At 39.8% G+C, this 27,568-nt stretch overlaps 2 protein-coding genes across 2 annotated transcripts in view; one reads left to right on the top strand and one right to left on the bottom strand.

Annotated features, from left to right (window-relative positions):
• Positions 1-848: 848 nt before the first annotated feature.
• On the top strand, positions 849-2,899 carry LOC111588461 (trace amine-associated receptor 13c-like). The gene has a single exon (XM_055005325.1). It carries the CDS (start codon positions 1,266-1,268, stop codon positions 2,178-2,180), a length of 915 nt encoding a protein of 304 aa, XP_054861300.1. The 5' UTR covers positions 849-1,265; the 3' UTR covers positions 2,181-2,899.
• A 110-nt stretch (positions 2,900-3,009) lies between these two features.
• LOC111588473 (uncharacterized) overlaps positions 3,010-27,568 on the bottom strand; it is a 57,830-nt gene continuing 33,271 nt past the window's right edge. The window contains exons 31-59 of the mRNA XM_023298884.3: positions 26,789-27,058; positions 25,660-25,923; positions 25,242-25,502; positions 24,008-24,271; positions 22,896-23,156; positions 22,091-22,351; positions 21,450-21,710; positions 19,635-19,901; positions 19,254-19,514; positions 18,053-18,316; positions 17,710-17,970; positions 17,167-17,216; positions 16,810-17,020; positions 15,802-16,062; positions 15,009-15,269; positions 14,634-14,894; positions 13,152-13,412; positions 12,597-12,857; positions 12,218-12,475; positions 10,587-10,850; positions 9,362-9,622; positions 8,557-8,817; positions 7,200-7,460; positions 6,829-7,086; positions 5,293-5,553; positions 4,818-5,105; positions 4,312-4,548; positions 4,093-4,158; positions 3,010-3,998 (exon numbers count right to left, since the gene is read on the bottom strand). Of these exons, the coding sequence (XP_023154652.3) occupies positions 3,718-3,998; positions 4,093-4,158; positions 4,312-4,548; positions 4,818-5,105; positions 5,293-5,553; positions 6,829-7,086; positions 7,200-7,460; positions 8,557-8,817; positions 9,362-9,622; positions 10,587-10,850; positions 12,218-12,475; positions 12,597-12,857; positions 13,152-13,412; positions 14,634-14,894; positions 15,009-15,269; positions 15,802-16,062; positions 16,810-17,020; positions 17,167-17,216; positions 17,710-17,970; positions 18,053-18,316; positions 19,254-19,514; positions 19,635-19,901; positions 21,450-21,710; positions 22,091-22,351; positions 22,896-23,156; positions 24,008-24,271; positions 25,242-25,502; positions 25,660-25,923; positions 26,789-27,058 (7,157 nt within the window). The 3' untranslated portion in view covers positions 3,010-3,717. The remainder of the gene's footprint in view (positions 3,999-4,092; positions 4,159-4,311; positions 4,549-4,817; positions 5,106-5,292; positions 5,554-6,828; positions 7,087-7,199; positions 7,461-8,556; positions 8,818-9,361; positions 9,623-10,586; positions 10,851-12,217; positions 12,476-12,596; positions 12,858-13,151; positions 13,413-14,633; positions 14,895-15,008; positions 15,270-15,801; positions 16,063-16,809; positions 17,021-17,166; positions 17,217-17,709; positions 17,971-18,052; positions 18,317-19,253; positions 19,515-19,634; positions 19,902-21,449; positions 21,711-22,090; positions 22,352-22,895; positions 23,157-24,007; positions 24,272-25,241; positions 25,503-25,659; positions 25,924-26,788; positions 27,059-27,568) is intronic.

Below are 27,568 nucleotides of genomic sequence, written 5' to 3'. Positions count from 1 at the left end.
CAAACACATCAACTTAGAGGACAAAATGTTCACTTGCTGCCTGATATATCCAACCTACTAACAGGAGCCATGATGGAGAGATAATAAATGTTATTCACTTCATCTATCAGTGATCGGAATGTTATGCCTGGTTGGTGTAAATCTGCAATTTATCTTTGGCATGACAGTTAAAATGATCAAGGATAACGTCCCTTTACAATGTCTGCATCACTCCAGATATCCCAGAAAATGCTCTCAGCACAGACTTCACTTTCCCAAATGAGTTTTGTGTATCTTTTCAAATGATATCAATGTCCAGACTAAAACATTTCATAGTGCATCATACGGATTATTATGACATTTTGTGCAGATATTCATAGTGCCCTGATGAATTATTCATCTGATTTTCAGTCATTTATATGTCTTCAATTTTTGACACCAAAGTCTGGCTTTAGAAAGAGTACAGATAGTCCTGCTCTGAGTCATTTCTAAAGGTTTACTGTTGGCCTTTTTCATGTTTAGTTTTTCCTTCTCATGAAACGAGCAACAACTACAAAATAAATAATTACAAGGACAGTGAGTAAAGAAGGATGTGAGAGGTGAGGCATAATGTAGATGATAAAGACAGAGGATGAGAATGGAGTGGAGAGGTGAATGACGCAACTGGAATAGAAAAGTTACTGAGCAGCAGGTCAGCAGAAAAAAACAAGCTGACGAGAGGAAGTGTGTGACGAGGTAGACGAGGGAGAGAGAGGGAGGACAACAGGGGAGGGGATGGAAGTGGACGTGGTAAGAGATAAATATCTAATCTCATGAAAACACTGATCAGAGGGCTGCCAGTGCTCCACACCTGTCTGCTCAGACCTGAAGTGAGTGTCTGTAAAGATGGTGGAGACACTGGAGAGAGCTGCTCTCTGCATCCCCCACCTCAACGCCTCCTGTCAGGTGATGCCTGCTCCTCCCAAAGTGACGCTGATCAAATCTGTACTGTGCTGCATCGCTCTGCTCACTGTGATACTCAACTTGCTGGTTGTCATCTCCATCTCCCACTTCAGGCACGGACACTTTTCTTTACATCTTACAGTAAATTGTGTGTTGGGGTGTCAGATATGTCTGGAAGCTTTGTCACAGGTCTACAGTTGGTTACTTTGTTCAATATGTTTTGATTGTGTTTTTAAAAAGACAAGTCAGAGAGTGCATGTAGTTGCAAAAGCACATGACCTTCTCAGGGTTTTCTGTGTAATTGTGTCACAATAAGCAGTATGTAGCATATAACTGTATTTAACATGTATTTTTACATTTACATCTGTGTGTATTCTCACAGTAACTGCTTTTATCTTAAACCTTTTGCATTGAATGTTAGGGACATGAAGAAAAAATCATTAATTCTAATCTCACTCTCAAGGCAGCTCCACACACCCACAAACTTCCTCATCCTCTCCCTGGCTGTGTCTGATTTGCTTGTGGGTGCCACAGTGATGCCGATCGCAGTCGACCTGCAGTTCTGCCGGTTTACGAGTAAAATCACATGTGATCTTTTCTGCCTGCTGTCCTTCATCCTCACCTCTGCCTCTGTGGGAAGCATGGTTCTCATATCAGTGGACCGTTATGTGGCGATATGTAAACCTCTGCTCTACTCCTCCCTGATAACAATAAGCAGAGTTACAATCTGTGTGTGTCTCTGTTGGATCTGCTCTGTTTTTTACTGCTTTGTCATCCTGAAAGACCACTTCACACTAACAGATATGTCCAATTCCTGCTATCAAAAATGTGCAATTAAGATACATTTCATTTCAGGGGCAGTAGACCTGATTGTCACCTTTGTTGTCCCTGTTGTTGTAATCATAGTTCTCTATATGAGAGTGTTTGTGGTGGCTGTGTCACATGCACGTGTAATACGATCTCAGATTGGATCTGTCAACTCAAAAGCAGTAGTTATTAAGAAATCTGAGCTGAGGGCAGCCACATCTCTTGGAATTGTCCTTCTTATATTTGTATTGTGTATTGTTCCGTACTACTTCATTTCTCTGGTAGAACCGGACAGCTTCAGTACTCCATACTGGGTGTTCTGTTGTAACTCCACTTTCAATCCTCTGATCTATGCCTTGTTCTACCCCTGGTTCAGGAGAGCTGTTTCATTCACTGTCAGTCTTCAGATACTGCAGCCCAGCTCTCGTGACACCAGAATAATGAAGAGTTAAGCAACACATTGTTCATTAACTGTCTTATGTGATAAAGATGAACTCAGTCTAATTGAAGGTGAAGTAAACGCCTCAGTTTTACTGCCAGGCCTCAACACATTTTAATGAACAAAGTAAAAAGTTGAACATAGTTGATCTTTTACTTTGGTAGGACAGTAGAGAAAAATATATGCAGAATTTAAGCTGCTACACTTTCAAAACAAACTGTCAAAGCTCTTTCCCTACATGTGTCCCTTCAGTGTTACATTACAGTAGAATTAAACTGTAATGTTTGAAAGAAAGTAATCATGAAAGGTGTACATTTGTGTTTACATGATTCAACATACGTCTGTTGCCCCGTCCAAATCAGGTATGTAAGGTTTTATTTTCGATGTCTTAATTGTTGTAAATAATATTGTGCTTTATTTAATAACCAGCTGTATTGTGCGTTCATTCTGCTGAAGAAAGAACATGAAACTCTTCATGTTAAGGTCTTAAAAAGCAAAAAATCATATTTACAAAAAGTGTGCAGATACTCTGTGCTGTGTTCTACAGCAGCTTTTTGGTGTTTTAACAGGCTGCTGTAGATTGTATGATGAGATTCTTATGATAAAAGACAAATCAGTAATGAGCATTTAGTTTGCATAGTTCAGTCTGTTTAAACATCTGACTGAAAATCATTCTGCATGATATAAAGTTTATGTCTATATTTAATAAAAGAACTTTTGCGTGACTTTAAATTCTGACTGTTTTTTAACATTTCTGAAACTCACACCAGTCTGCACATTGATGAATTTCAGACAATAAAAAGTTCATATAAAATGACACTTTTTACCTTGAGTTAAATGAAGCCCTGCAAACTCAATAACTAATCCATGACCACATGGATGTATCAGATACACACACAGACTTTAAAAAGGACGGTTTTCCACACTGCATTTTATACAGGGGGTGTTTTAATGTTTCACAGATATTATTTTATTGCTTTTATCTGGAATAGTTAAAAAGATCTGTCAAAGCGTTCACAAAATGAGAAGTCATAGTACATCATAAAGAAAATATACTGCATGGTTTTAAAAATATTGCTTGATAAATTATCACTTTATTAGTTTACACTACATTTTTGGGCTTAAAAATCATCCAGAGAATCTAATAACCAATCTCAAAAATATAACCATTTTAGATAAATATAATCTCAGCAATACTTTATTACACAGCTATAATGTCACATGCTGCTACGATGTCAGTCACAATTATGAAAATGTATACAAACTATTGCTAACAAAGATTCATAAGCATTTAAATCTAAAGGTTCTCAAGAGGCTTGATCAGTATTTGTGTGTGACATATAAGTGGTTCCCCGAATCAGAAGAATTTCATTATTGCTTTGTAGTTGTGATTACTGTGTTTTTGCAATTATCCTGCTAAAGTTCTTAGAGATCAAACCAGCAACAATTCTGTTATGGCAGCTAATGAGTGGAGAAGACAAAGAAAGAACCCATATGATGGTATTTCTCTTTAGTCCAGTGTCAGTGTAAGTGATGCTGTGTTGATTTCATTAAGAGGCCGTAGTGTTTGTGCACTTGTGAGAGTAGTTGCTTTGGTTGAGGACATTTTTGGCTGCCACCTTAACACAGTATCTAGTCCAGGGTTTGAGGCCAGTCTCTCTGTGAGAGGTACCTTCCACACTTCTCACTACAGGTGTCAGGCTGCTCTGCTCCTCTCTCAGCTTCTCATTAATGACGAGTGTGTACTCAGTTGCGCCTTTCACTGCCTTCCATTTCACATACAAGGAAACTCCTTTTGCTGTTACTCTCAGCTCTTCTGGCATTTCAAGATCTAACAGAGACAGAGATGAGAGAGAAACAGTTGATTGATAAAATGTATAAAACCATCTTCAAGTTGTGCAACACACTAACAAACCTACACTTACTTTCTTCTAAACGAGCAAAGACCTGAGTGGTCCGTAGATCTCTTCTTCTGCGAGCTCCCATTGGACCTAAGGAAGATGACACAACTTCACATTAGACATTTTCAGAAACTGCACTTGACTGGATGCATTCTGCAGTAGTGGAACGTAACATTTAATCAACCACTGTACTAAAGTAGATGTGGGAGGCCCTTGACTGCACATTGTTGTTCTGTGTCTGACCTGTTATATTTCCATTGGGGTTGCTCTCCCCTACATCATTACTAGCTGTCACTTCAGTGGCATTAGGACTGAAGTCGGAGACAACACAGGAGATCTCGGTGGTGTTGCAAAGCGTCCCATGGACTCCGTCCACTACGGAGGTGACCGTGTACCATGTGGCAAACACTGATGGATCCCAGGACAGCACAGCAGACTGTCTGTCACCAGTGTATCTTATGTTCTGTGGAGGGCAGGGGACTGGGAAAGGAAAAGTTAAAATACTGAGGGATGTTCTATTCAAAACATTTATTATGAGGCAAAAAAAATTTTCAGCTAATTTTTAGACATGTCATTCAAGTTTGCCTATTATGCATTTGTAAGTACTGTCTAAATACTTCATACATGTTAATAACATACTAGATATGGGAATTTTAATTTTTAGGGAAAAAAAAGAAAAGGCAATTTTCATGCTGTTATGTAAAGGTTAGTAATAACACTCCTTTATAAATAAAGTCAAGAATGAGTACCTGTGACTCCACTGAACACACTGGATGGCTTGCTGACCCCAGCTGAGTTTTTGGAGCGTACAGTCACGTTATAAGCTGTGCTACAAGGCATCGGAAACTCAAAGTACGGCAATGGCAGCCAATAGGAAGAGATGTTCATCAAGGTTTGTTGGTTGTTGTTGATTCGTCCAATTAATTCCACCAAGTATTGGACATCAGAACAATTGACTCTGTCCCACGATATCATGGCCCAGAACGTTTCGTCTATCCTCTGCATCCGGACATTCAGATAACTTGGAGGGCATGGAGCTGAAGAGGAAGGACACAGTATTTTATCAGTGAAACTAGAAATTTGCATTATGTAGGATTAGAAATAAGACATAAGCAGTGATTTTTTCTACAAAATCTGCTCCTTTATAAGTCACAGTGAAGAAATAGGAGCATTGTTATTCGACAGTTGCATGTGCGTATGATTCACTGTGTAATTAGAAATTACCTGCTCCCATCTGCAGAGGTGGACTAAATGAGCTGTTGCAGATGCCGTTTGAGGCTTGAACAGAGAAATTGTAAATGTCACCACACTCAAGGCCATCGAAGGTACAGGAAGTATTACTGCTGCCACAGTAGAGGGCGTCTCCCTCCATAGGCTGTGCACAGCTAAAATACTCCATGGCGCCTTCACTGGCATTCCAAGACAGCATGGCAGAGTTTGTGTGACAGTCGAGATCCACTGCGAGACCAAAGGGTGCACAGGGTACTGAGAGGAAAGAGAGGGAAGGATCTCTGTCAGGGAATCAAGCACGTAACCAGTCTGCAGTTTCTAAATTTAATTATCAAGGAAACCCGATGCATGTTTTCTGAACAGAACCAAAACAATGAGTAGCTATCCATTCAGAAAATCTAATCAGAAGTGTGAGTGCTTTAGTGATAACTCCAATGAGACACATACAATATGACACACTAGCTGTATATCATACCAGACCTACAGTATGTTGTCACACCCTCCCTCTCTCTCTTTTAGTTTCCTTTCTGCCACTATACTATCAGGTTTCCATTGATGAAGAACATACCACACCTTTTGCTCCAGATACTTAGCGTCACATGTCACTCCTTCACTCCATTTCCCAGGGTTATCCACAATTATTTTATCTTTTGTTATGTGCTACTGTCTGCCAGATCCCCCTCTTACCTTTTGTTGTCACACCTTTGCTATTTGCAATTATACAGCCCCCTCCCTACCCTTTGATCCATCCTCTGACATCCCTATAATATGTGTACCCTGAAAATGCTCTGGGTTGACTTTCCTTTGCAGACCCATACTCCGGGTCGGTAATTTCACCGTGTTACCGGAAATACCAAGAAAACACACCACTACAGCAAATTTCGAACGACTAAGAGTGAAATTTCTTCAACACCATCAAACGCAAAATATCAAAAACATTATCTTTAAATATGAAAACTACCTGTGCTCCAAATACATCATTTCATTCAGTATTAATACAGCAAGTAGCAGTAATGAAGATTATTACACAGAACAATAAAGGACACCAAGCTTCTAGGAAATCAATACAAACTGGTACCATATTACAGGATAAAATTAAACAAAAAGAGCATCATGGTACTTGCTGTCTTTGCACAGTTTCCCGGAAGGTTAAAATTAGAACTTTATTAGGGTGGCAACTAATAGGTATTGTCATTATGAATTTATCTACCAACTATTGGCAGTTAGTCATCTGATTGATTGCCACTGACTATACAAGGTGATTAATACAGAAAAATGCTCACCTTCAGAATTGTTGGCGAGTAATTTTCTATCAAATTATTAATTACTGTTGCAGCTGTGGTGTTTTTTTATCCATTACCATTCGTAGACTAATCTACAGTCAATACCCACTGAAAGCGCTGCTAGTTAAATTCATGGTACTATAGAAACCACTGAAAGTTAGAAGGAACCTTAAGCCTCCTGGTGTTTCTTCCAACAGAAAAAACTGAATTAAGAACACCAGAAAATAACTGATCACCACTGTCTTACCTGTTCTGAAGGATGAAGTGCTGGGATAGCTGGTGCAGTCGTCTCCCGTGGCAGTGATGCTAAAGTTGTACATCTGGCCACAGTGAAGATCAGCCAAGGAGCAGTTGTTCACTGAACTGCTGCAGTTCACGACGTGTCCATCTTCTCCTGTGGCTGTCAGGTGATAGGATAAGGCCACAGGCGACTTTGCCCATGTCACTGCCGCCCCATTCTCCTCACATGATGGCACTGCTGTCACATTTCCTGGGGCACAGGGCGCTAAAGAAGACAGAGTAACCTTAAATTTCTCAACAGCACTTAGCATCTACTGCGGTTTTTCCTCTCAGTGAGTAATTAAGAAGATAAGACAACACCAGTGAACTGAGAAATACCTGTTTTAATCTTCTTTGGAGGGCTTCTGAGGGTGCTGCACTTATCAGAAGAAGCTGACACTATGATGCTGTAGTGCGTGCCACAGACCACATTCTCGAGTAAACATTTATTTGAAGTGCTTTTACAGGAAATGGTGGTTTGGTCGTCGGCCTCAGCGGTCACCAGGTAGAGGGGCATGTCCACTGTATTCTCCCATTCAACCAGGATGGTGTCATTGTGGCACTCAGTCGTTGCATTGACGGATGTTAGAGCACAAGGCCCTAAGGGAAAGAGTGTATACAGAAAATAATATGAAAAACTGCTTCAGAAAATATGAGAAAAATAACATAACTAAAATGATTCCTAATCTTCCATAAAGGCTGACTTTCTAAAAGGCTTCACAGGTGCTTTCTAGCAGTAGTTCTTTACAAACTGCAGTCACAAGATGCTACACTACAATACCCTCGATGCTCACTGCTTTTGACTCTTCCAGTCAGCTGATGGAAGCACAAATATCAATTTGTAAGACACAAAGTTTCTGGAATTTTTAGCCTGCTATTGTGTTCTAATTACAATGTGATTACAAATGATCAATTGTTCACCTAAAACATCACCCAGCTCTAACCAGCTGAGGGGTGAGAAATATTGCGGGTGGTCACTGGATGAATTTGAAGGGTCACAGGTAAATTATTGCTTGACTGCAGAAACTGTAATACATTTTTTGGCAGGGGCTGCACAGTAGCTTGGTGGTTAGCATTGTCTCTTTGCAGCTAGAAGATCCCTGGTTCGCGTCCCGGCCTGGACCTGGGATCTTTCTGCATGGAGTTGGCATTCCTCACACAGTCCACAAACATGCTGAGGTTAATTGATTATTCTAAATTGTCCGTAGGTGTGAATGTGAGTGTGATTATTTGTCTCTATGTGTAGAACTGTGATAGACTGGTGACTTGTCCAGGGTGTCTCCTGCCTTCACCCTAAGTCAGCTGGGATAGACTCCAGCCCCCTGCGACCCTAATGAGGATGAAGTGGTGCATAGATGATGGATGGATGGATTTTGGACAGTTTATTCGCATCCTTGTTTTTTGTTATATAATAATAGTGAACAATTATTCAACTACAAAAGAGGTTAGTCGCTGATAAAAAATGTTTGCTGTGATACACGGAGCTACACACTGTTAGGGGTCACAACCCAAAGACGTCGATGCAGCAGTGTCGGTGTGCCAGAAAAGATTTATTGCTTTACTTTAGTCTTACTTAAGTTTTGATGCTCTGATCTGACAAAATACAAGAATTTTTCCAAGCAACCTAAGAAATGCACAAAACTACACAACATTTCACATAGCTGGTATTTTGAGAATAGAGATTCTTGTTGCATACCTGTCTCAATCTCAAAGGTGGCGCTGTGATTACTGCTGCAGTGCTTGTTCATAGCAGTGACATGGAAGGTGTAAAGTGTCCCACATTTCAGGTCTGGGACATTACAGTGGGAGGACGAGGCGGTGCAGTTGGAGCTGTGACCGCCGGCTGACTGAGCCAGCACGAAGTAACTGGTTGCTCCTTTTGAGTCGTCCCAGACTACCCAGGCAGAGTTTGATACGCAGTCCAGATCACCCTTAGAATTCATGGGCACACATGGGACTGTTGAGAGTGAAAGGCAAGACAATGAGCATGCAGTTTGAGAGAAAATCTACATTTCAGAGAGACAGTTGGGCAATTTGTTGGAAAAAAATGGGATAAAATTTGAAAAGGAAAAAGAAGAGTTTGTGTAAGTTATGCTTCTCCCTAAAGGAAACCAAGTGTAGTGTGATTCCTCTGCCCTTTCAACAATGTAGACTTCTAACATTCTGAATATAGTGAGAACAACAAGCTTGGATGATCACAAACAAGGAAATGTGTATTTTTATGGGACTTTAGTTTTATTTAATGCTTAGTCACATAGTTGTTGCGCTTCTCTCTATAATATATTGTCTTTTTACTTATAATTTACAAAATGATTTGTTGAAATATATCCAACACTGCCTTAAACTGAGCATACATACGAGCTTGTGAGTGCTGTTTTACCTAAACTTAAAAAAAAGATTCCATTAATGTGTACAAACATGAATAAAATGCATCATGTCTTCAAGACATCAATGTGTATCAGTTTGATATTTGAGAAAATGGTTGACTGTTTGAAGTTTACCTGAAGAGGTCTCTACCACTCGACTTGGTTTGCTCTCACAGTCATCTCTAACAGACAGCACAGTAACGTTGTAGCTCTGTCCACAAGGTAGATTGTTCAGAGTGCACATAGTGCCGCTGGAGTTGCAGTAGAGTCTCGCTATCGTGTTGCTCACTGCCGCCACATGGAAATACCTGGCATCAGGGTTGGGGGACCAAGACACAACCATGGTGCCTTCATCACATTGTGCATCAACGGTCACATTCTGAGGTGCACAGGGAGCTGAGAGAGGAGAAGGGGGACATAGAGGTAATATTAGTGGTTAGTAGCAGGGTCAATATACAACTGAGGGACTTTTGAAGTCCATGGGATATATCTTGCATACATTTTTATTAAAAGTAAAAAAAAAAAAAATGTTTTTTTAATGTTCATTATGATCATGTCTTTACAAATTCCATAATTATTTGTTATGGAAACAATTTAATTCAATTCAATTCAATTTTATTTATATAGCGCCAATTACAGTCAAATTGTCTCGAGACGCTTTACAGAACCCATATGCCTGACCCCCAGAGCAAGTCAATTATTAATAAGAAATGACTGGATGTCACTAAAATGTCAACTAAATAACCATCCAAATGTAATAACAACCACTTTCTAATTAGCTAAACAATAATAAAATGAGCTTATTCAAAAATAGTTTTGATTGTGTTCTTTTTATTAAGTTGAGATAATCATGACAGATATTTCTTTTTTGGCAAAATCAAAAATTTTATGCAGAAAATAACAAATTGTATCTGTGTCCGAGAAATCACTTTCAACTAAGTTCCCCATTACAAAAACACCTCTCAAGGAAGTGTGTTGATTCCAGATCGCATGACCTGCTCCACATGATGTCATTTCCTCCTGAAGAAAAGACTGGCCAGACTCCAAGGCTTTCTGAGTTATTTAATATAAAGTAGTGTGTGAGTCAAGTGTGGATTTATTGCATGTCAACAGGTTTACTACAATATCTTTATAAATAACTTTTAATTTCAATTTTACTCAATTGTGTAATAGAATATTTTAGAAGAATCTTCCATGTGGTGTTTGGTTATAGGCGGCCATGTTGATTTTAGAGCTTAAAACAACAAAAATGTCAACTATGATACCCGTCAACTATGCTGCGAAAAGTCCCACAATTATATATTGACCCAACTAGTCTTTAAAGTGGGTTCACATATGCCTCCCACAGTGTTTACAATACCTGTCCGTACGTAAGACCTGTCACTAGCCACGCTGGAACAGGACTCATCCTGGGAGAACACGCTTATGTTGTAGGTCTGTCCACACTGCAGGTCGGTTAGATCACAGTACGTCATAGTGTTGTTACACTCAGTCTGGTGACTTCCATCTGCTGCAACAGCCACTGCAACATAGGAGCCTCCTCCGCTGCCTTGCTCCCATGTGACTACAACAGAGTTTGAGTGGCAGCGTAGGGAAGCTTTGACACTGGTTGGCTTACAAGGCACTGGAAGAGGGGAAAAAGAAAATACAAAAAGTAAGATGTGTGGACTGTAGTTTATTAATGTGCATATATGACAAGTTAAGACAATCCATGTTACTAACATGTAATTATCCATAACAGGTCAACTTAATAGACTTCTCAGACACACTGTAAATATGTGATACTGTATGAGTCATACTTTTTGTCAATTAGGAGAAACTTTCATACATGTTAGAAGACTATTCATTTCTATCTGGATTGTTTTTCATTTTAGACTGGGCAAAAACCTTCACACACTGCATTAGATATGTTCTCAAAGACAATTAAAATCAAGGGGCTTCAAGGTTGGAGGAGAGGAAGAGGTCCGACCCACGTGGTGATAAAAGTGTTCAGAGAGATCTTGACTGAATTGGTTAAAATGTAAAAGTAGCCCTACATTCAATCTTGACGGTTTAGGCAGTATGAGGGATGGAAAATGAAATTAATTTTAAAAGTGGTCACAATTTTGACTATAGAAACATAACTGACTGTGATATTAAACAATAAAATGCGCTCCGCTCATGGAAAGGTCAGCTCTACTAATAGAAAATGCTGGGACCTGGGAAGGTTCACCACTGTTCCATGTTTCTCCATTTGTGGATAATGTGTCTCACTGTGGTTCTCTGGAGTCGCAGAGCCTTAGAAATGGCTTTGTAAGTCTTTCAGACTGATGAATGCTAATGAGCTTGTTTCACATATGTATCTGTTTTGAACGTGGCATCATGTGCTGCTTTTTGAGATCTTTCAGCTACTTCATAATACCAGACAGGTTTTATTTAAATGATGTTTACATTCAACAAGCCTGTCTGTAATCATATGTGAGTGTGGATGGTGAAAATGAACCCAATTGCCAAATGAATTTAATCAGTTGGTAGACTGGTACCTAAGAGGGCAACTTTTTCACACAGAGCAAGGTGGGACTGGACAGAACTTTTCCTTTTAAATGTGACAAATATGCAAAAATAGAAGAGATTTGTAGGATGGCAAATACTTTTTTAGAGGACTGGTATGTCACTACTCTTGAGACAGGACTGCAATGTTAGCTGTCAGCCTCCTGAATTCAATTTTTCAAATATTATTTTTTGGTCTTTTTAGGCTTCATTATATAGGACAGTGGAGAGAAGAATGGAGGGAGAGCCTGCAGTAAATGGCCATGGGCTACATTCAAACCCATGACTACTGCATTGGGGACTATAGCCCCAGTTTATAGGTCACCTGCTCAACCAGTTGGGCTACCAGGTCACCCTGAGCCTTCTGAATAACAATTAACAAAAGTAATAAAATCAGCCTCACAGTCCTGTGTGAAGGCAGCCATGACTGAAGGCAATGTTCTCATGAGCACCCGTATTTACCTGACTGCAGGGTGAGATAGGCGTGGCTGTTATCGCAGCGTCCATCCTGAGCTGTCACTGTCAGATTGTAGAGCTGGCCACAGTGCATGCTGGGGAGCTGACAACTGCCTTCAGTGCTGTGGCACTCAACTTTGTGACCATCTGGTCCAAAAGCTTGCACCTTGTAGGAAGAGACACCCTCCCCTTGTTCCCACGACACCACGCCTGTGTCACTGCTGCACATCATCTCTGCTGTTACGTTCTGTGGTACACATGGCACTGCAGACAGACAGGTATGAATAAAGAAGGGTATTAATACTGCTGCAGTGCAGAATACAGTGTCTGTTTATGTCTATCAAAGGTTCCACATTATATATTGTACGTTACATCTTGATTCTACCTGTGTCAATATCCACAGCAGAGCTTTCTGCACTGCTGCACATGCCATTTGAAGCACTAACAGTGATAGAGTAGTTGAGGCCGCACAGCAAATCATGAAACAGGCAAGTTGTTTCACTGCTGTTGCATGTAGAAGCATAGCCGCCGTTGCCCTGGGCGACTGAGGTGTAGTGTGTTCCCCCTTTACTTCGTTCCCAAGAAACTGCCACTCCACCAGATTCACAATCCACCCGGGCCTCCACCCGCTGAGGTATGCAGGGTGCTGAAAGAACACAGGGGGACAAATATCAGTGCTGAATAAAACAGATCCAGTAATTAGCTATACATGGAGATCGATCAGCATCATGAAAATACTTTATTGTGAAGCAGTACGTAAAACATCACAAAGATGGCATTTCTCTTTTTATAAATACTATGAATACTGGGTATATTATGCATAGATACTCCAATTCTGACCAAGCATACAAATATTTACAGAATGGCTTTAAATTGAGCTTTGTCTGTAACCCTAGTTGTCCATCATGCTGTTAGGCCCCATACGGTCACTTATCCTTACCTGTTTTGAGCTGTTTCACTTCACTTTGCGACACATTGCACATGTGATTAACAGCAATCACACTGATGTTGTAGGTGAAGCCACACTTGAGGTCTGAGAGGACGCAGGACTCTGTGACTGTCTCACAGCCAGTCATGTGTTCCTCCACACCGATGGCTTGGACAATGTAGTGGTCTGCATCGTCTCTGCGCTGCCATTGTATGTGCGCTGTGTTAGTAGCGCAGTCCAGTACAGGCATAACATCCTCAGGAGGACATGGCACTGGATGGGAGAGAGACAGTGGGAGTTGGAAAAAAAATCACTATGGAGGTTCTAGAGTAATGCAAGGATGTTGCAGCTACAGATGTAAAGAGGAGATGACAGGAGGCCCGTTGATAAACTATGATTGAACAGAACTCTAAAGTGATACTTCACATGACACCAAGCATAAATAAATTAATGACTGACATCCTCTAGCAGAGGGTCTCAAGTCTAATGTATCTCTAACCAAACTAAGCAGTTTGTCTGACTATGTAAGACTTGGGACTTTTGTTGATAACATCACAATCTTTCACAAGAATGCATATTAACTGAAATGTATGTTTGTCTTCACAAATATTTTCTTTCTTGTTAGGAAAAACATTCATGTTCACTATAGCTTACAGTATATAAGGCTTCATAACATTATTATAAATACTTCAGGCAACATTTGGTAAGGACAAAGAGAAAATAACACGAGTGACCTGTCAAATGTCTGAGTATCTAAACTGTAACAGTATTGTTTGCACTAATAATAAAAAAAGAAACAAGTTAAATGATATCCACTGTCATATTAGTACAATTTAAAATTCTGACCCGTTCTTATTTTGCACTGGTCACTGTTCGTATATTGTTAGACCTGTTGTGTGACCAGATGGTATATCTGATATGAAGAGCCACACAAAGGCAAAGTGAAAAGCTGGCTGTCACAGAAAGGGGAGTAGAAGCAATATTGTTTAAGTATGGGCATATTTAAACATTTTCAGTCATTTAGCTAAAAAGTCAAAGAAACACTTGTGTTATGTATGAAAAAGTTCCAAAGAGAAATGCTCAGGTGCTGGTTCCTTTACCACATCCACACTGCTGACTGAACACTATGTGAGGTGGATATTAGATTGTTGGTTTCAGAAATGTGTAGGAATAATCACAGACCATTCCTAATTTGATGTCGGAAAGATGTTGGGGGGAAGTAGGCTTTAGAAGCTACTCAACCATTTGACAAGCAGTTTAGACAAAGCGTTTTGACCTCTTAACGGCGATGTTAGGTATCGTATTTACTGATGCCCTCTAGCAAGTTTCTGCTGAAAACTTCAGTCGGTAGAGTTTGGAAAAAAGAAGAATTTCTGCTGGTGCTAAATTAAAGACGCCAAAGAAGTGGTACACCTTAGCAAATTGTTGCCTCATAACTTGCAGTCTGTTTTCAATGCTTAAAAGTGGGCTTTTTTTTTTTTTTTTTTTTTTTACCTGATTCCAATTGCAAACTCATGCTGTGAGGGCTGCTGCACTGGTCATTTGAGGCCACAGTGAACAGATTATAGGTCTCGCCACACTGCAGGCCCGGCAGCTCACAGAAGGTGAAGTTGGTCCTGCAGGTGGAAACGTGGCCACTAGAGGACCTGGCGGTTGCGTTGTAGGACATGGCGCCCTCAGAGTAGGCCCAGTCCAAGAGAGCCGAGTTTGTGTAGCAATCCAAAATCACTGAGCCGATGTCTGGTGTGCAGGGAACTGAGAAAGGGAGGGAGGAAGGACTGTAGTAAGATTTTCATTGCATGCACATGTTAAGAGCAGTACATCAGTAGCACGTGCAGATGTAAATATCTTGACATCCTGTTATTCTACCTGAATAGAAGTACACAGTTGGACTGGGCAAGCTTGAGCAGATATCATCCTGCGCCACCACCTGGACAGAGTAGTGGTGTCCGCAGGTCAGGTTGGTCAAAGTACACATTCTGTCTGTAGTTTCACAAAAGGACACAGATCCTTGTGTGCTCTGAGCCACCACTTTGTAAGACAGAGCCCCGTCGCCAGCACTCCAGTACACGGCAACCTCATTTTTGGAGCAATCAATCTGGACGTCCACATCAGTAGGAACACAAGGCACTGAAGAAAAGTGTGACAAGAGCAGGATGAAGTCGATGTAATCATCCAGTGACATCTCAACAAGCTTCAGTAATAGAAAGCCTCCCTTTTAAATATATCACATGTATCAGGTGAACCGAGCACAGAAAGGAATTACACACAAGGCAACAAAAAGAGAACAGTGGGACCATTTTACAGATAAATTGTGTACTTCTTAACATGGTTGACATTATGTGAATATTTATTGCCCATTTGACATTGACTCCTATCAGTTTTTTAAATGTAAAATATCACTAACTGTCACCAATATCCAAAAGTCAAATGAGCAAAGTGAAACGACACTGTGTTCTCTGAGTCTATGCACAATAAAATTGAGAAGAAAAACCCACACATATAACAAATATGGTTTGCAAATAATGAATATGGTTGTTGCGAAGACGAAAAAGCCCAAGAAGTGTTTGCCTTTGAAGTATTAGCACACCTTCTGTTTAAAAAATAAAAATACACTGGGAATGAGAATAAAACACAAAAAGAAGCACTGATTAACTCTCACCCGATTGCAGGTTGTCGGGCTCACTGGGATCAGAGTCGCAATTCATGTCTGAGGCAACGACAGTCACTGTATAGTTCTGTCCACACTGGACACTGGGCAGGCTACACTGTTGGCCGTCAGACATGCAGCTGTATGGCTGGCCATCTTCTGGTGTTAACGTGGCGGTGTAATACTTCCCTCCAGCTGAGCCAGTCCACGACACCATGGCAATGTTGGACATGCAGTTCATGAAGCTGGAGACGTCCGTGGGCGGACAGGGCTCTGAGGGCAGTATGGAGATCCGGCTCAATGAAAAGGGCATCACAACGACTATGTGACCTGTTTGCAAAGGCTGGGGCACAATTCACATGTTTGTGGATGTCTCGCTCTGTTCTGGTCTGCCTGCAGTTGTTCTCACTGAGATAAACGGATTATAGATTGTACAGATTTTATATCATTCTGATTTGATGATGGGACACAATGTCTACCAGCAAAAATTGTGAACCAAGTGTTGTCAATTGTAGTTTGTCTGTATATCTGAGCTAAGTGCAGGACTTTCACATATAATTATACTCAAGCCCTTGCAAAACGAGGCTGTCAGCACCAGGTAAATCTGTATGCATTTTGCAGAATACCAGAGTTTTGAATTTTGTATCTGTGGCTACATGACAATGATAAGTTTGTCCAGAAGAAATTTCTGATGCTACAGATGAACAAATGCAGCATAGAGGAAGGATAACAGTCTACAAGCATATGTCATAAGTAAAGGGTGGCAGTGTCTGTGTAATTATTCTCACTGCCAGAAGGGCCATACAAAAGCTCCTACATGCAGGTTTAAAGAGATAATTGCATTCAGATTAACACAGTTTTCCAGTGACAACATATATAGTAAGTTTAAAATTTGAAACCTTAAAAGATATATCTATTTTGAGAGCAAGTCTGTACTTGTTTTTTAGAAATACATATGTTCTCCCTTTTTTTTTAGAAAATAAAAACTCACTTCACAAAACTGAAGAAAAAGGACTCTACCTGACTGAAGCACTGAGGGCGGACTGGAGCGGCTCGTACACACAAAATCTGTTGCCTGAACAGAGAGGAAGTACTCCTGACCACACCTGAACTCAGAAATGTAAGTCCAAGTTTCGTTGGTGCTGAGTGACACTTTATGGCCATCGATGTTCTCTGCAGTCACAATGTATGACTTTGCAGTTTCAGTGGCATTCCAGGACAGCGATCCCACCTGACAAGAAGATTACAGAATAATTTGTACAGTCCGGCTGAAATTTACTAAATGCTTCACAGAGCAAAAATGATGAAAGACTAGATTGATCAATATTTACTGAGTAGAAACTTTTGAAAAACAGTTTAAAAAGTTAAAGTATTCACCTTCATACTGCAGTTAAAAGATGACATCAGGTTCTGGGGTATGCAAGGTGCTGAGAAAAGAGAAGACAAAAGTTCATATGGGATAGAGATCATTTTCATATTCTATTAATCATTTAAAAATAGTGTAAAATGTCTGTTATAATGTCCCAGAGCCTGCGATGATGCCATGTCTTGTTTTGTTCTACTGTAACAGTTCAAAATCAACACATAAGTTTACACATAAATAAAACTGAAAAATTGCCGTGAAGCTGCTTACTTTGGGGACGCTAGACTAATGACTGACTAATAGTTTAATCAGCTAATAGTACTGCCTCTATACTGTTACTTTTCACAGAGCAACACTAATCACCTGACATATTTGCTCTTTGTCCTACGGGACCTCTCTTAAATCTCTCATTTTGCATAATTACAATATATTATATTCTGCAGTGAATTTATTGATTTTCATGTCAGACCAACAAAAATCCCGCCAGAAATTTGCTTTCGCATAAAGCTCTAGGGTAGTTTGACTTGCTGACATGTACAGTTCAAAAGCTAGTTTACCCATCCGTATGGAGGTGCTGTTGCTCGGCATGCTGTTGCACAGGTAGTCGATGGCAATGACGTGAACGGTGTACACCTCGCCACAGTGCAGGTCATCAAAGAAGCAGGTGCTGGTGTTTGTGGTGCACATGTGAGTGTGGCCGTCCTGCCCCGTCGCCACGGCCACATATGACTCTGCTCCGGGACTCGTGGCGAAGCTGACCGCACCCACACTGTCCTCACACCGTGTAAAGCTCTGCACATGCTCAGGGATGCAGGGACCTGAAGAGAGGGACAACTGTTTAATAATCACCCATAATACATTGTACAGAATGAGACACAAAAGTACAAATGAAACACAAACCTGTCTTGTATTGTTCGGGTATGCTCGCAGCACTGTCACATCGGTTATCTTGTGCTACTACGATGAAAGTATATACTTGTCCACAGGGTAGATCAGCCTCTATAACTGTTTCATTGGTTTGGAAAGCCGTGTTAAATCCCAGGTCTCCGGAGGCTGTCAACACGTAGAGTAATGCACCTGGAGCATCAAACCATTCCACCTTCACTGTCTGCGTAGCATTGTAGCACGACCCACTGACCGTCAGGCCTGTTGGCTGGCAGGGCTCTGGTGAAGGAGGAGTTCAACACAAATATCACTTTAGAAACCTTAGAAAAAATCTGTTGTAGCTCAGATATGGTTTGTGCTGTTAATTAACTTGTCCCAAAATGTTTTAGTACCCCAAATTTTGGAAAAATGATATGTACACGTTTAAACAATTCATTAAGTATTATTATTTACAAAGTTTAAAGTAATCTGACAAAGGTATCTTCTTTATTTATTTCATAAATAGTTTCCTTGAATAATCAGTTAATAATTTTCTTAATAAACTGCTAGAAAAAGGTGAAAAGTGCCCATCACAGTTCTCTTAACTCCAGCAGTTCAGCAGCCAGAAATCCAAAGGTTTTCAGGCTACTGTCACAGAAAAGTGCATAAAAAACTGCATATATTCAAATTTTACAAGCTATAACAAGAGATTTTCAGTGATTTTTCTTTAAAAGGCATGCAGGATTAATAGGGATTTGTATATTATTAAAATAGTTGTAAATTAATTTGGAATTGTTGAAGCTTTTGTGTCATTGACTGTTTCAGTGCAGTAGTGATTCCCTCACAGAAGGGAAAGTTTAAGAAAATTAATAATGCTGGATAAATGCATTATAAAGTAACTGCACAAATTGGCGTGACAGACGCTAACTTAATTATCTAATTATGATGCATATTTTGAAAAGATAAATGAGAATCATGGAAGTGTGAAATTCTTGAAAATGCAACTTGTAACCACTTATTTTGGTTGCATAGTTTGTATGAAATAACACTGATCTAACTAGTTACAAAGAAAAGGATGAGGGAGAAAACCAATTCCTTCTTTATGTACAGGATACCCAACAGACAGGCAAATTAATAAGTAAAGAGGGCTATTAATCCCCCCCAATCAAAAACTAAAAACCAAATCTCTCAAAGAATCCATCTGAGCAGGCAGTTTGTTCATGATAATGTCTCCTACCGGTCTGAATCTCCACAGTGCTGCTGGTTTCACTGTAGCACATGTTGCTGTATGCAGTTACAGAGAACTCATAGGTTTCGGCACAGTTCAGGTCAGAGAACAGGCAGGTGGAGTTGGTGGAGTTGCACTGCAGAGTCATTCCATTACTGCAGGTTGCAGTCGCCATGTAGAGCTCCACTCCCTCTTTCTCCTCCCAGTACAAGTTGGCGGTACTCGTCCCACACTGCAGGTCCACTCCAACATACATCGGTCTACAGGGGCCTGGATATCATGTTCAGTTCAGTATTACAAAGAAGCAACACATGATTCTAGTTGTCATTATAGAATAGATTTGGGATCAGTGGTTCCAACCCCTCTGTTGTTAGATGCTGCTCAACTCACGTGTGGTGAAGGTGACCTCAGTGTGTGTCTCAGTCTGGCAGTGGTCACCAGTGCTTGTAATTGTGATGTAGTACGTTTGTCCACAATGCAGCTCTGTCAGATCACACTGGAGATCAAGATCGTCGGCCTCACATGACGCCTGGTAACCTTCTCTTGACACAGCAGTTACCATGTAGGAGATTCCTCCCCTGGCTGAGTTCCAGGAGACCAGAGCTGTGTTGTTGTAGCAGTCCAGTTCAGCTGCCACGTTTCCGGCTGCACAGGGAGCTACAGACAGAAGGGAATGCTGGTATTAGGGGTGAAACGATTCCTCAAGTTATTCCAGTAATTTGATCAGTAAAATTTTTCGAGGCGAAATTCTCTGAATCGAGGCTTTGTTTAATCCACTACATACTAGACCCCAGGCCACTAACTAGACCAGAACCAGACTCCATCCTATACGGACCCAGACCTATAACCAATAAATTATAAGGGGATTTTAAATTTGATGGGATGCTTCTGTTTTAACCGTCGCAGCTTTTCTAGTGTTTACGGCGTTTAGCAGATCAGAGGACTGAATTATGAAGGCAGTTCAACATAGTCAGGCTTTCTCTGTGTGAGTCGACTCGACAAAAACTAAAACCTCAGTCAGACGTAACAGATATGAAGGTGGTTTTCAGCTTTCTTTGTTAACTCAAACATACATATTCACTGAGCAGAACAGTAGAGATTCTCTTAATGGAAGACTAGCTGATGTCTAGTTTGTGTTTTGCTCTTCAAGTTAACTTCTTAGGTGCCCAGATTGCTGAACTGGTTGAGCAGGTGACCCATAAACAGCGGCTTGATTCCCTGATGCCTGGGTTACATTCCAGCTCCTGGCCCTTTGCTGCAGGTCTTCCCCCTATTCTTCTCACGACTTTTTCTGTCTGTGTCTCAACTTAGCCTTGTCAAATTAAGCTAAAAATGCCCCAAAAATAACTTTAAGAAAAAATAAGTTAATTTCTTATGGGCATAGACATTCTTATACCTATTATCAGAGTAAATATAGTTAAAAAAGACTATTCAATATGTTCTTAATCCGCAGCCTGCAATTTAAGATTATTCTAGCATTTTCTAAAGTTAGAGCCCTTCTTAGAGAACTCAACTCAAGAGAGATGTACAAGACAAAATTCAGTATGTTTTCTAAAATTAATGTGGTTTATACGGAATAACCTGCCTGAGGAGATAAGGCTTGTGGAGTCAGTAATTTCTTTTAAATCACTTCTAAAAAACCCACTTTCATAGACTTGCTTTTATTTGAAGTTTACTTTTAGCTCTATTTGGTTTTAGTGTTTTATTCTGTACTATGTCCTGTTTATTTTATATGTTCTCCCTTGTTTTATTTTAATTTTAGCTGCCTGGTTCTTTGGTGTGATGTCGTCTCTCTAATTCTTTTATTCTCAAATTTTTGGACTTTTAATTTTAACCCTCAATCTTATCCTTTAATCTTCAAATTGCCTAGTTCCCTTGCTTGATATGAGTGCTAATCTAGCTAATTTTTCATTTAATGTATTGTCATTTTTACTATTTATTTTAACTGACTGCTCTGACTTGTCTCCTGTATCTTGCTTCATTGTGTGTGTTGCACGTTTTAACTGTCAAAGCACCTTGTGAATAATGTTCTTAAGGGTGTTATATAAATAAAGTTATTATTATTATTATATCATCCTAATCTAATATATCTCAACCGTGATAAAACAGTTAAAAAAACTGCAGGTATAATGGTGTAGGAAAGAGGATTCAGCATACTACTCTAATAAAATAGCCAATAAAAGCCAGTGTGTGAGTGTATCGTACCTGCAACCAGCAGAACGGTGTCAGAGACGAAGCTGTTGAGTCTCTCTGAAGCAGCAACGACATTGGTGAGGTAGGTAACTCCACAGTGGAGGCCTTCTATGTCACAGTAGGTGTTGTTAGTGAGACAGGTCAGCACGTGGCCATCGCGCCCAGCGAGCGTAACCTCGTAAGTCACAGCACCGATACTGGCCTCCCATGACACGGTTCCCTGGTTCTCCTGACAGTTAACAGTTGTCTGCACATTGTCGGGCGGGCAAGGCTCTGAGTGCAGGAAAAGAGACAGAAAAGGTTGAATGATGCAAAGTGGATTCTGGAGTTTTCTGCTTAATGAAAACTTAAATACACAATAATATCTGAGAGTTTACATTTTTTATTTTAAAAATGACATACTGAGACTCAAGGTTCTTAATTATTTGACCATTCTGGCTCTAAAAAAATCCTGTTACAATTTCTCAAACTTAGCATGATGCTCCCAAAAGTTGTTTTGTCAACCCAAAGCCTACAGATGCTCAGGTTACTATACGACAAGAGGAAAGCAACAAAACCCTGATAAAAGACAGTTTGGTATTTAAATGACTATCAACAAAGTTTATGTTGCTTCAATTGAGACGGAACCAAAAAGTAATGTCAGTGTGTTTTACCTGTCAGTATTGTGACTGCTTCAGTAGAGGTGGACACGCCTTTGCACACATGGTTGTTTGCTGTGACTTCAACACTGTACATTTGGCTACACTTCATGTTATTCAATGCACAGGAAGTGTCATTAGTAATACAGGTGGATGCGAGACCCTCATCAGTTTCTGCGTTGACCGTGTAGTATTTAGCACCAAGGGTCATGTCCCACTGCACCTGGCCGATTGTTAGGCTATATTGATAGGTGATGTGTTCAGGGATGCAAGGCGCTAAAAGAGAGGATGGAGGAAAATTTGAATGAGACACATTCTTTACATTTTTGGATAGGTAAAAAACAAAATACAGTGAAATTCAGTTGATAATTAAATCATATCATTTCTGTATGACGGGTATGTTAAATCCTTAAAATGACTAATACACTAAAAATAAGTGAGGATATGTCACAAGCAGGAAAAATATAAAGCATGGTGTTACTAAAAATAATGTCCTGTGCTTGTTTGGTAATTATGAAGATTGAAGGTAAAAGTCTATAAAATAAAAAAAAGAAATCCTCTGACTAAGTCATATTTGAGGAGTACTAAACTTAAAAACTGATGAATAAAAACAGCACTTGCGTAAACATTATAAAATACTGACATTCATGTCTAGAAAATTCTTTAAAAATTAAGATTTGGAGAGGAAAAGGGTGAAAATAGAATTATTAATAAAAAATTGTAATTTGAAAAAAAGACGTTTTAGATTTGGAAATTATTTGATAAGGTGGAAGATGCTATATATTTAATTGACTTGATAAGCCTGTAATGTGCTGCTCACCAGTGACCAGCTGTTCCATCATGTCAGCCATGCTGCTGCAGCTCTCTCCTACAGCTTTGACGGACACAGTGTAGCTCTGACCGCAGCGCAGTCCTTTCAGCTCGCAGTAGGTCATGTTCGTCTGACAGGTGACAGTGTGACCTGACGCTGTGGTGGCCGTGACCACGTACCACAGAGCTCCATAACTCAGGTACCACTCCACCAGGGCTGAGTCCATGTAGCAGTCTATCACCGCCTTGATATGTCTCGGTTTACAGGGGACTGAAAGAGGGACAAGCAAGGCAGTCAAATTTGGCGTTAAATTTCTACTTATTTAATACGTAAGTACGTAATAAAGAAAGACAAGTCTATTGAATGTCAGGTGTGTAGGATTTAGTGAACTCTAGTGGGGAAGTGGCAGATTACAACCAACTAAATACCCCTCATCTCATCCTCACCTTCCAAGCATGCCAAAGCACCTATGATAGCCACTAAAAACTGTGAAAATGCAAAAGGCGCTCCCTAGAGCAAGTGCTTGGTTTGTCTGTTCTGGGCTTCTGTAGAAACCCAGCAGTGCATCACAGCGGACCTCATGGAAGAGGACACACTCCGTCTGTGGATTTAAAGAGCTCATCCTACAGTACATTATTCTTCATCCCTGCCAATACATCCCTCTAAATCTTACAAACTGGACCCTAAATGATGATAACAATTTTACATTGTTAACATTTACACGTAAAAGCAGCACAAATACAAAATAGAGAGAGGCCTCACTTTACAGAAAATTTAAATACAAATAGCATCAGTTGATGGTGAAAAAATGTGAAAAGAAACATTTATCACACTGTGGTACACAGCAAAAGTTACAATATAAACACACATTTCCATTGAAAAACCAGTGGTTTTTACCAAGAATAAATATTGATACTATGGAACACAGAAATAGATTTTTACATAATGCATGATTTTAAAAGGCTTTCATACTGTATAAATACATGACAACAAGATATGGCAACTTCAACTTAATTTAAAGCTCACTACACTTTAGTTTATGTGACTCAGTGCATCCATTTCCTCTTCATTACTGTTTTAACATGCATTCTTAATATACCTGTCTGTCACTTTAGTCCTACCTGAAGGTGTGTCAGTCACAGGAGTAGGCGGGCTGTTGCAGTATCCATCAGAGGAGACCACAGAGACGTGGTAGATCTGACCACAGGCAAGTCCTGTCACATTGCAGGAGCCCTCTGTTGTGCCCTGACAGGTTGTACCCCGACCAGTGCTGTCCTCCAACCTGGCCAAGTAGGAATCAGCTCCTGGACTATCGGACCAGTAAATAATCAGAGAATTGGTCTCACAGTCCATCATAGAGGAGGCGTTGGCCGGAGTGCATGGCACTGGTGAGGAGACATAAAGGTGAAGGTTTAAAGTGCGGCTAAAAGAAGTTTTTATTATTTTAAAGAGTTTGAAACTGGAACTCTGGAGAATATATCTGTTGCAAAGTTAGAGCAATGTTTTTTTTACTGGGAGTTAGAGGAGAAGAGCATGACCACACTCTGTCTGCACAACATATACAGTGGTGGAAAAAAGTTTTCGGACACCCCATACATTTACATGTACATTGCATTAAGAATCCCTCTTAGGTGCACTCTTCAAGTGCCGTTTCATTTAGTACAATCACAGCCTTAATACTAAACAAATCCAAAAACTTATTGATTGGTAACATAAAAATAAGAAACTTTGAGTATTGGGTCATTTTGGTAAAATTTAGTTTTGTTAGTTTTTCTCATAAACAATAAACAAAAAGATATAATTTGTATTTGTTTGTCTGTCTAACGCAGCCACACCTTTTGACAACACAAAAACGATTTTTCCACAAAATTTCATGAATATTTGAGATTGTGTAAAATTTTAAGGGTGTTCGAAAACTTTTTTCCACCACTGCATGAAGTTGGAGCCAGCAATCAATTAGCTTAGCTTAGCATGAACACATGTGAAGGCACCTAACCTAGTTCTGTCTGAAGGCAACAAATCCCTACCAAAAATGTTGCATAAAAACTGCAATTATGTGGTTTTAAAGGAGCTTATGAACATAGACTCACCAGATTTCCTGGTCTCTGCTGCTAAATTATTAGCTACAACTTGTTTTCAAGAGATTCAACAAACTGCACGTAACTTATCTTTATATGTGCCATAAATATTTACATACATATTTTCTCATCTAGCTCTCTGCAAGGAAAAAATGCTCATATTTCCCAAAATATCAAGTAGACAAATATTCAGTGTAACAAGATTTATGAAAAACAAGTCATTTCTTTCTTTTACAAAATGAAAGTATTCCAGATTTAACCATTTCAAAGTGCATACCTGTCTTGATCATCACACTGTCACTTGGTTTGCTCTTGCATTCACTGTCCTCAGCAGTCACAGTAGCTGTATAGTACTCTCCACAGTGCAGATCTGTCAGATCACACTGGTTCTCATGCGAACTACACTCGTGCATGTGGCCATCATCAGCCACTGCTTTCACCCTGTAGAGCTGCCCTCCATTGCTGTTGCTCCAAGACATGGAGGCCACATTGTTGCTGCAGCTCAGATTGGCTTTTAGGTCCTCAGGAACACATGGAGCTGAAGAGGAGATACATTTAGTTCTGCATTTGTTTTTCATTTCAGCCATTTCATCTGAAATTCTGGACACTGTAGCTATAATAATTTTATTCTCAGTTCTCAATTATTTAATAGTTTCTAAAATAGCTGAATGTGTACTGTAATGTATGTATCGTACCCGTCCTGGTGATGAGGCTTTCACTCTCTGAACTATTGCAGGTTCGTCCCTCAGCTGTGACATGCAGGATGTACATTCCTCCACATGGCAGATCTGTGATATTACAGCCAGAGCCCGATGTGGTGCAGCAGGTGGTATCACTTCCAGAGACCTCCTCCAGCGTGGCAGTGTACGTTATCGCACCGGGAACATCCGACCAGGTGACGGATATTGTTCCGTTCTCACAGTCCACAGATTCTCTAATGTTTATAGGAGGACAGGGAGCTGTGGAGAGAGCAATGCTTTGAGGTACAATTTAAAAAGAGCCGATTGAACATGTGTCCTAAAAATTTCTATTTATCACTACAAAAACAAAATAACAAACACATCCCCTTATTTATGCATGAATTAGAGGAAGGTACAAAACAACACACGAAGCTGTAAATACCGAAAAACATAAGGTGATAACTAGTAAGAAAAAAAGAACACAGCTCACATAAAAACCCTCATGACCAAGAAAAACTATTCTAAACTAAATTAAAAACCAAACAATTCTCTAAAAATACCAAACTTGGCTGTGTTTTCTATTAGAACAGACAATGCATCCTAAAAGTAGCTGATTTCTCGACCGATCCTACAGATCGAAAAAGAAAAGAGTGAATCTGAGGTACATTGTTACTATGAATGAATGTAACATATTTTAGGTTCTTCAGATGAAACTGAAGTTGATGCAGTTAAACAGTCATTGAAGTCAAATATGAAGGAAGTAAGAAGCTCTCGAAAAAATAGCCTATTTATTCATTAAAACATGTCATTTCAAATTAATTAAAATATGGAATTCAGATCACATCATAAAATAATTCAGTCAAATAAGTAAATAGATGTGAATTTTAATACAGTGCAGGTTTGTTAATTTTTATTCTTGAGGATCAGTTTTCGTTGTCAGCAAGCGCCCTTTGAATATTGTTTTAAAATAATTTTAACAAAGCAAAATGTATTTGTAAATATTGAGTCAATTTACAACCACAGTGCAGTTGGACATTGACAATATTACAATAGCACGAAAAATGTGTTTAAAAATTATTCCCTGGTTGACTGTTATTGACATTAGAATTTTTATCTCCACATTCATTGTTTTTTTTTCATTTACCTGTCTCAGTTGTGATGGCGTTGCTCGGTGCACTGGTGCACTGTTGGTCCTGAGCCTTCAGGGTGAAGGTGAGATTCTTGCTGCACATCAGCGGTGGCAGAGCACACATCCAGTCTGATGTGGAGTTACACTCGAATGTCTGGACGTTACCCTGGCTGTCTGTCGCCATAACAATGTAGTCTTTAGCCCCGGCAGAGTAATTATACATCACCCATGCAGAGTTTGCCAAGCAGTCGATCTCCACGTCTGACAGGTGAGGTACACAGGGAACTGGAGAGGAAATCAGAAAATGAGTTCCATATAGACCTCACAGTCTTTGAGTGAACAGATTATATAACTGGAAACTGTAAAGTTAAAAAAAAAAAAGAAGTTCAACATTTTTGGATATATTATTAGAAAGTTAGATGGGAAGATGGATACACTTTCACAAACAAGCACAAGCTGCTCCCATAGTAGGTAGCCTACATGGAGAAAAACAGAGACAAGTGCTGAATATATTACATATATTTGTCAATAATGACAAATTTGGAATTGCTGGTATAAATTTGCAGGTTTTGTTTAAAGAAAAATGACCTTATACCTTCACAGTGACATTTATTAATCTTCAATATTGTCAGAAGGTTGTAGGAGTGCATTAAACCTCTACAAATTAATTGTTAAAATTCTTTTCATTTTTCAGAACATCAAGAAATTATTGGCAACTCTGTGTTTGGGTAACACGTTCTGTTAAGATATTGACTGTGCATTTAAACAGCTGCTTAGTAAGAATGTTGGGTAGAC

This window comes from Amphiprion ocellaris, chromosome 2, assembly GCF_022539595.1.
Source record: "Amphiprion ocellaris isolate individual 3 ecotype Okinawa chromosome 2, ASM2253959v1, whole genome shotgun sequence".
NCBI lineage: Eukaryota > Metazoa > Chordata > Actinopteri > Pomacentridae > Amphiprion > Amphiprion ocellaris.
Note: the sequence above shows the minus strand (reverse complement) of the source record. Positions and strands in the feature narration are given on the sequence as shown.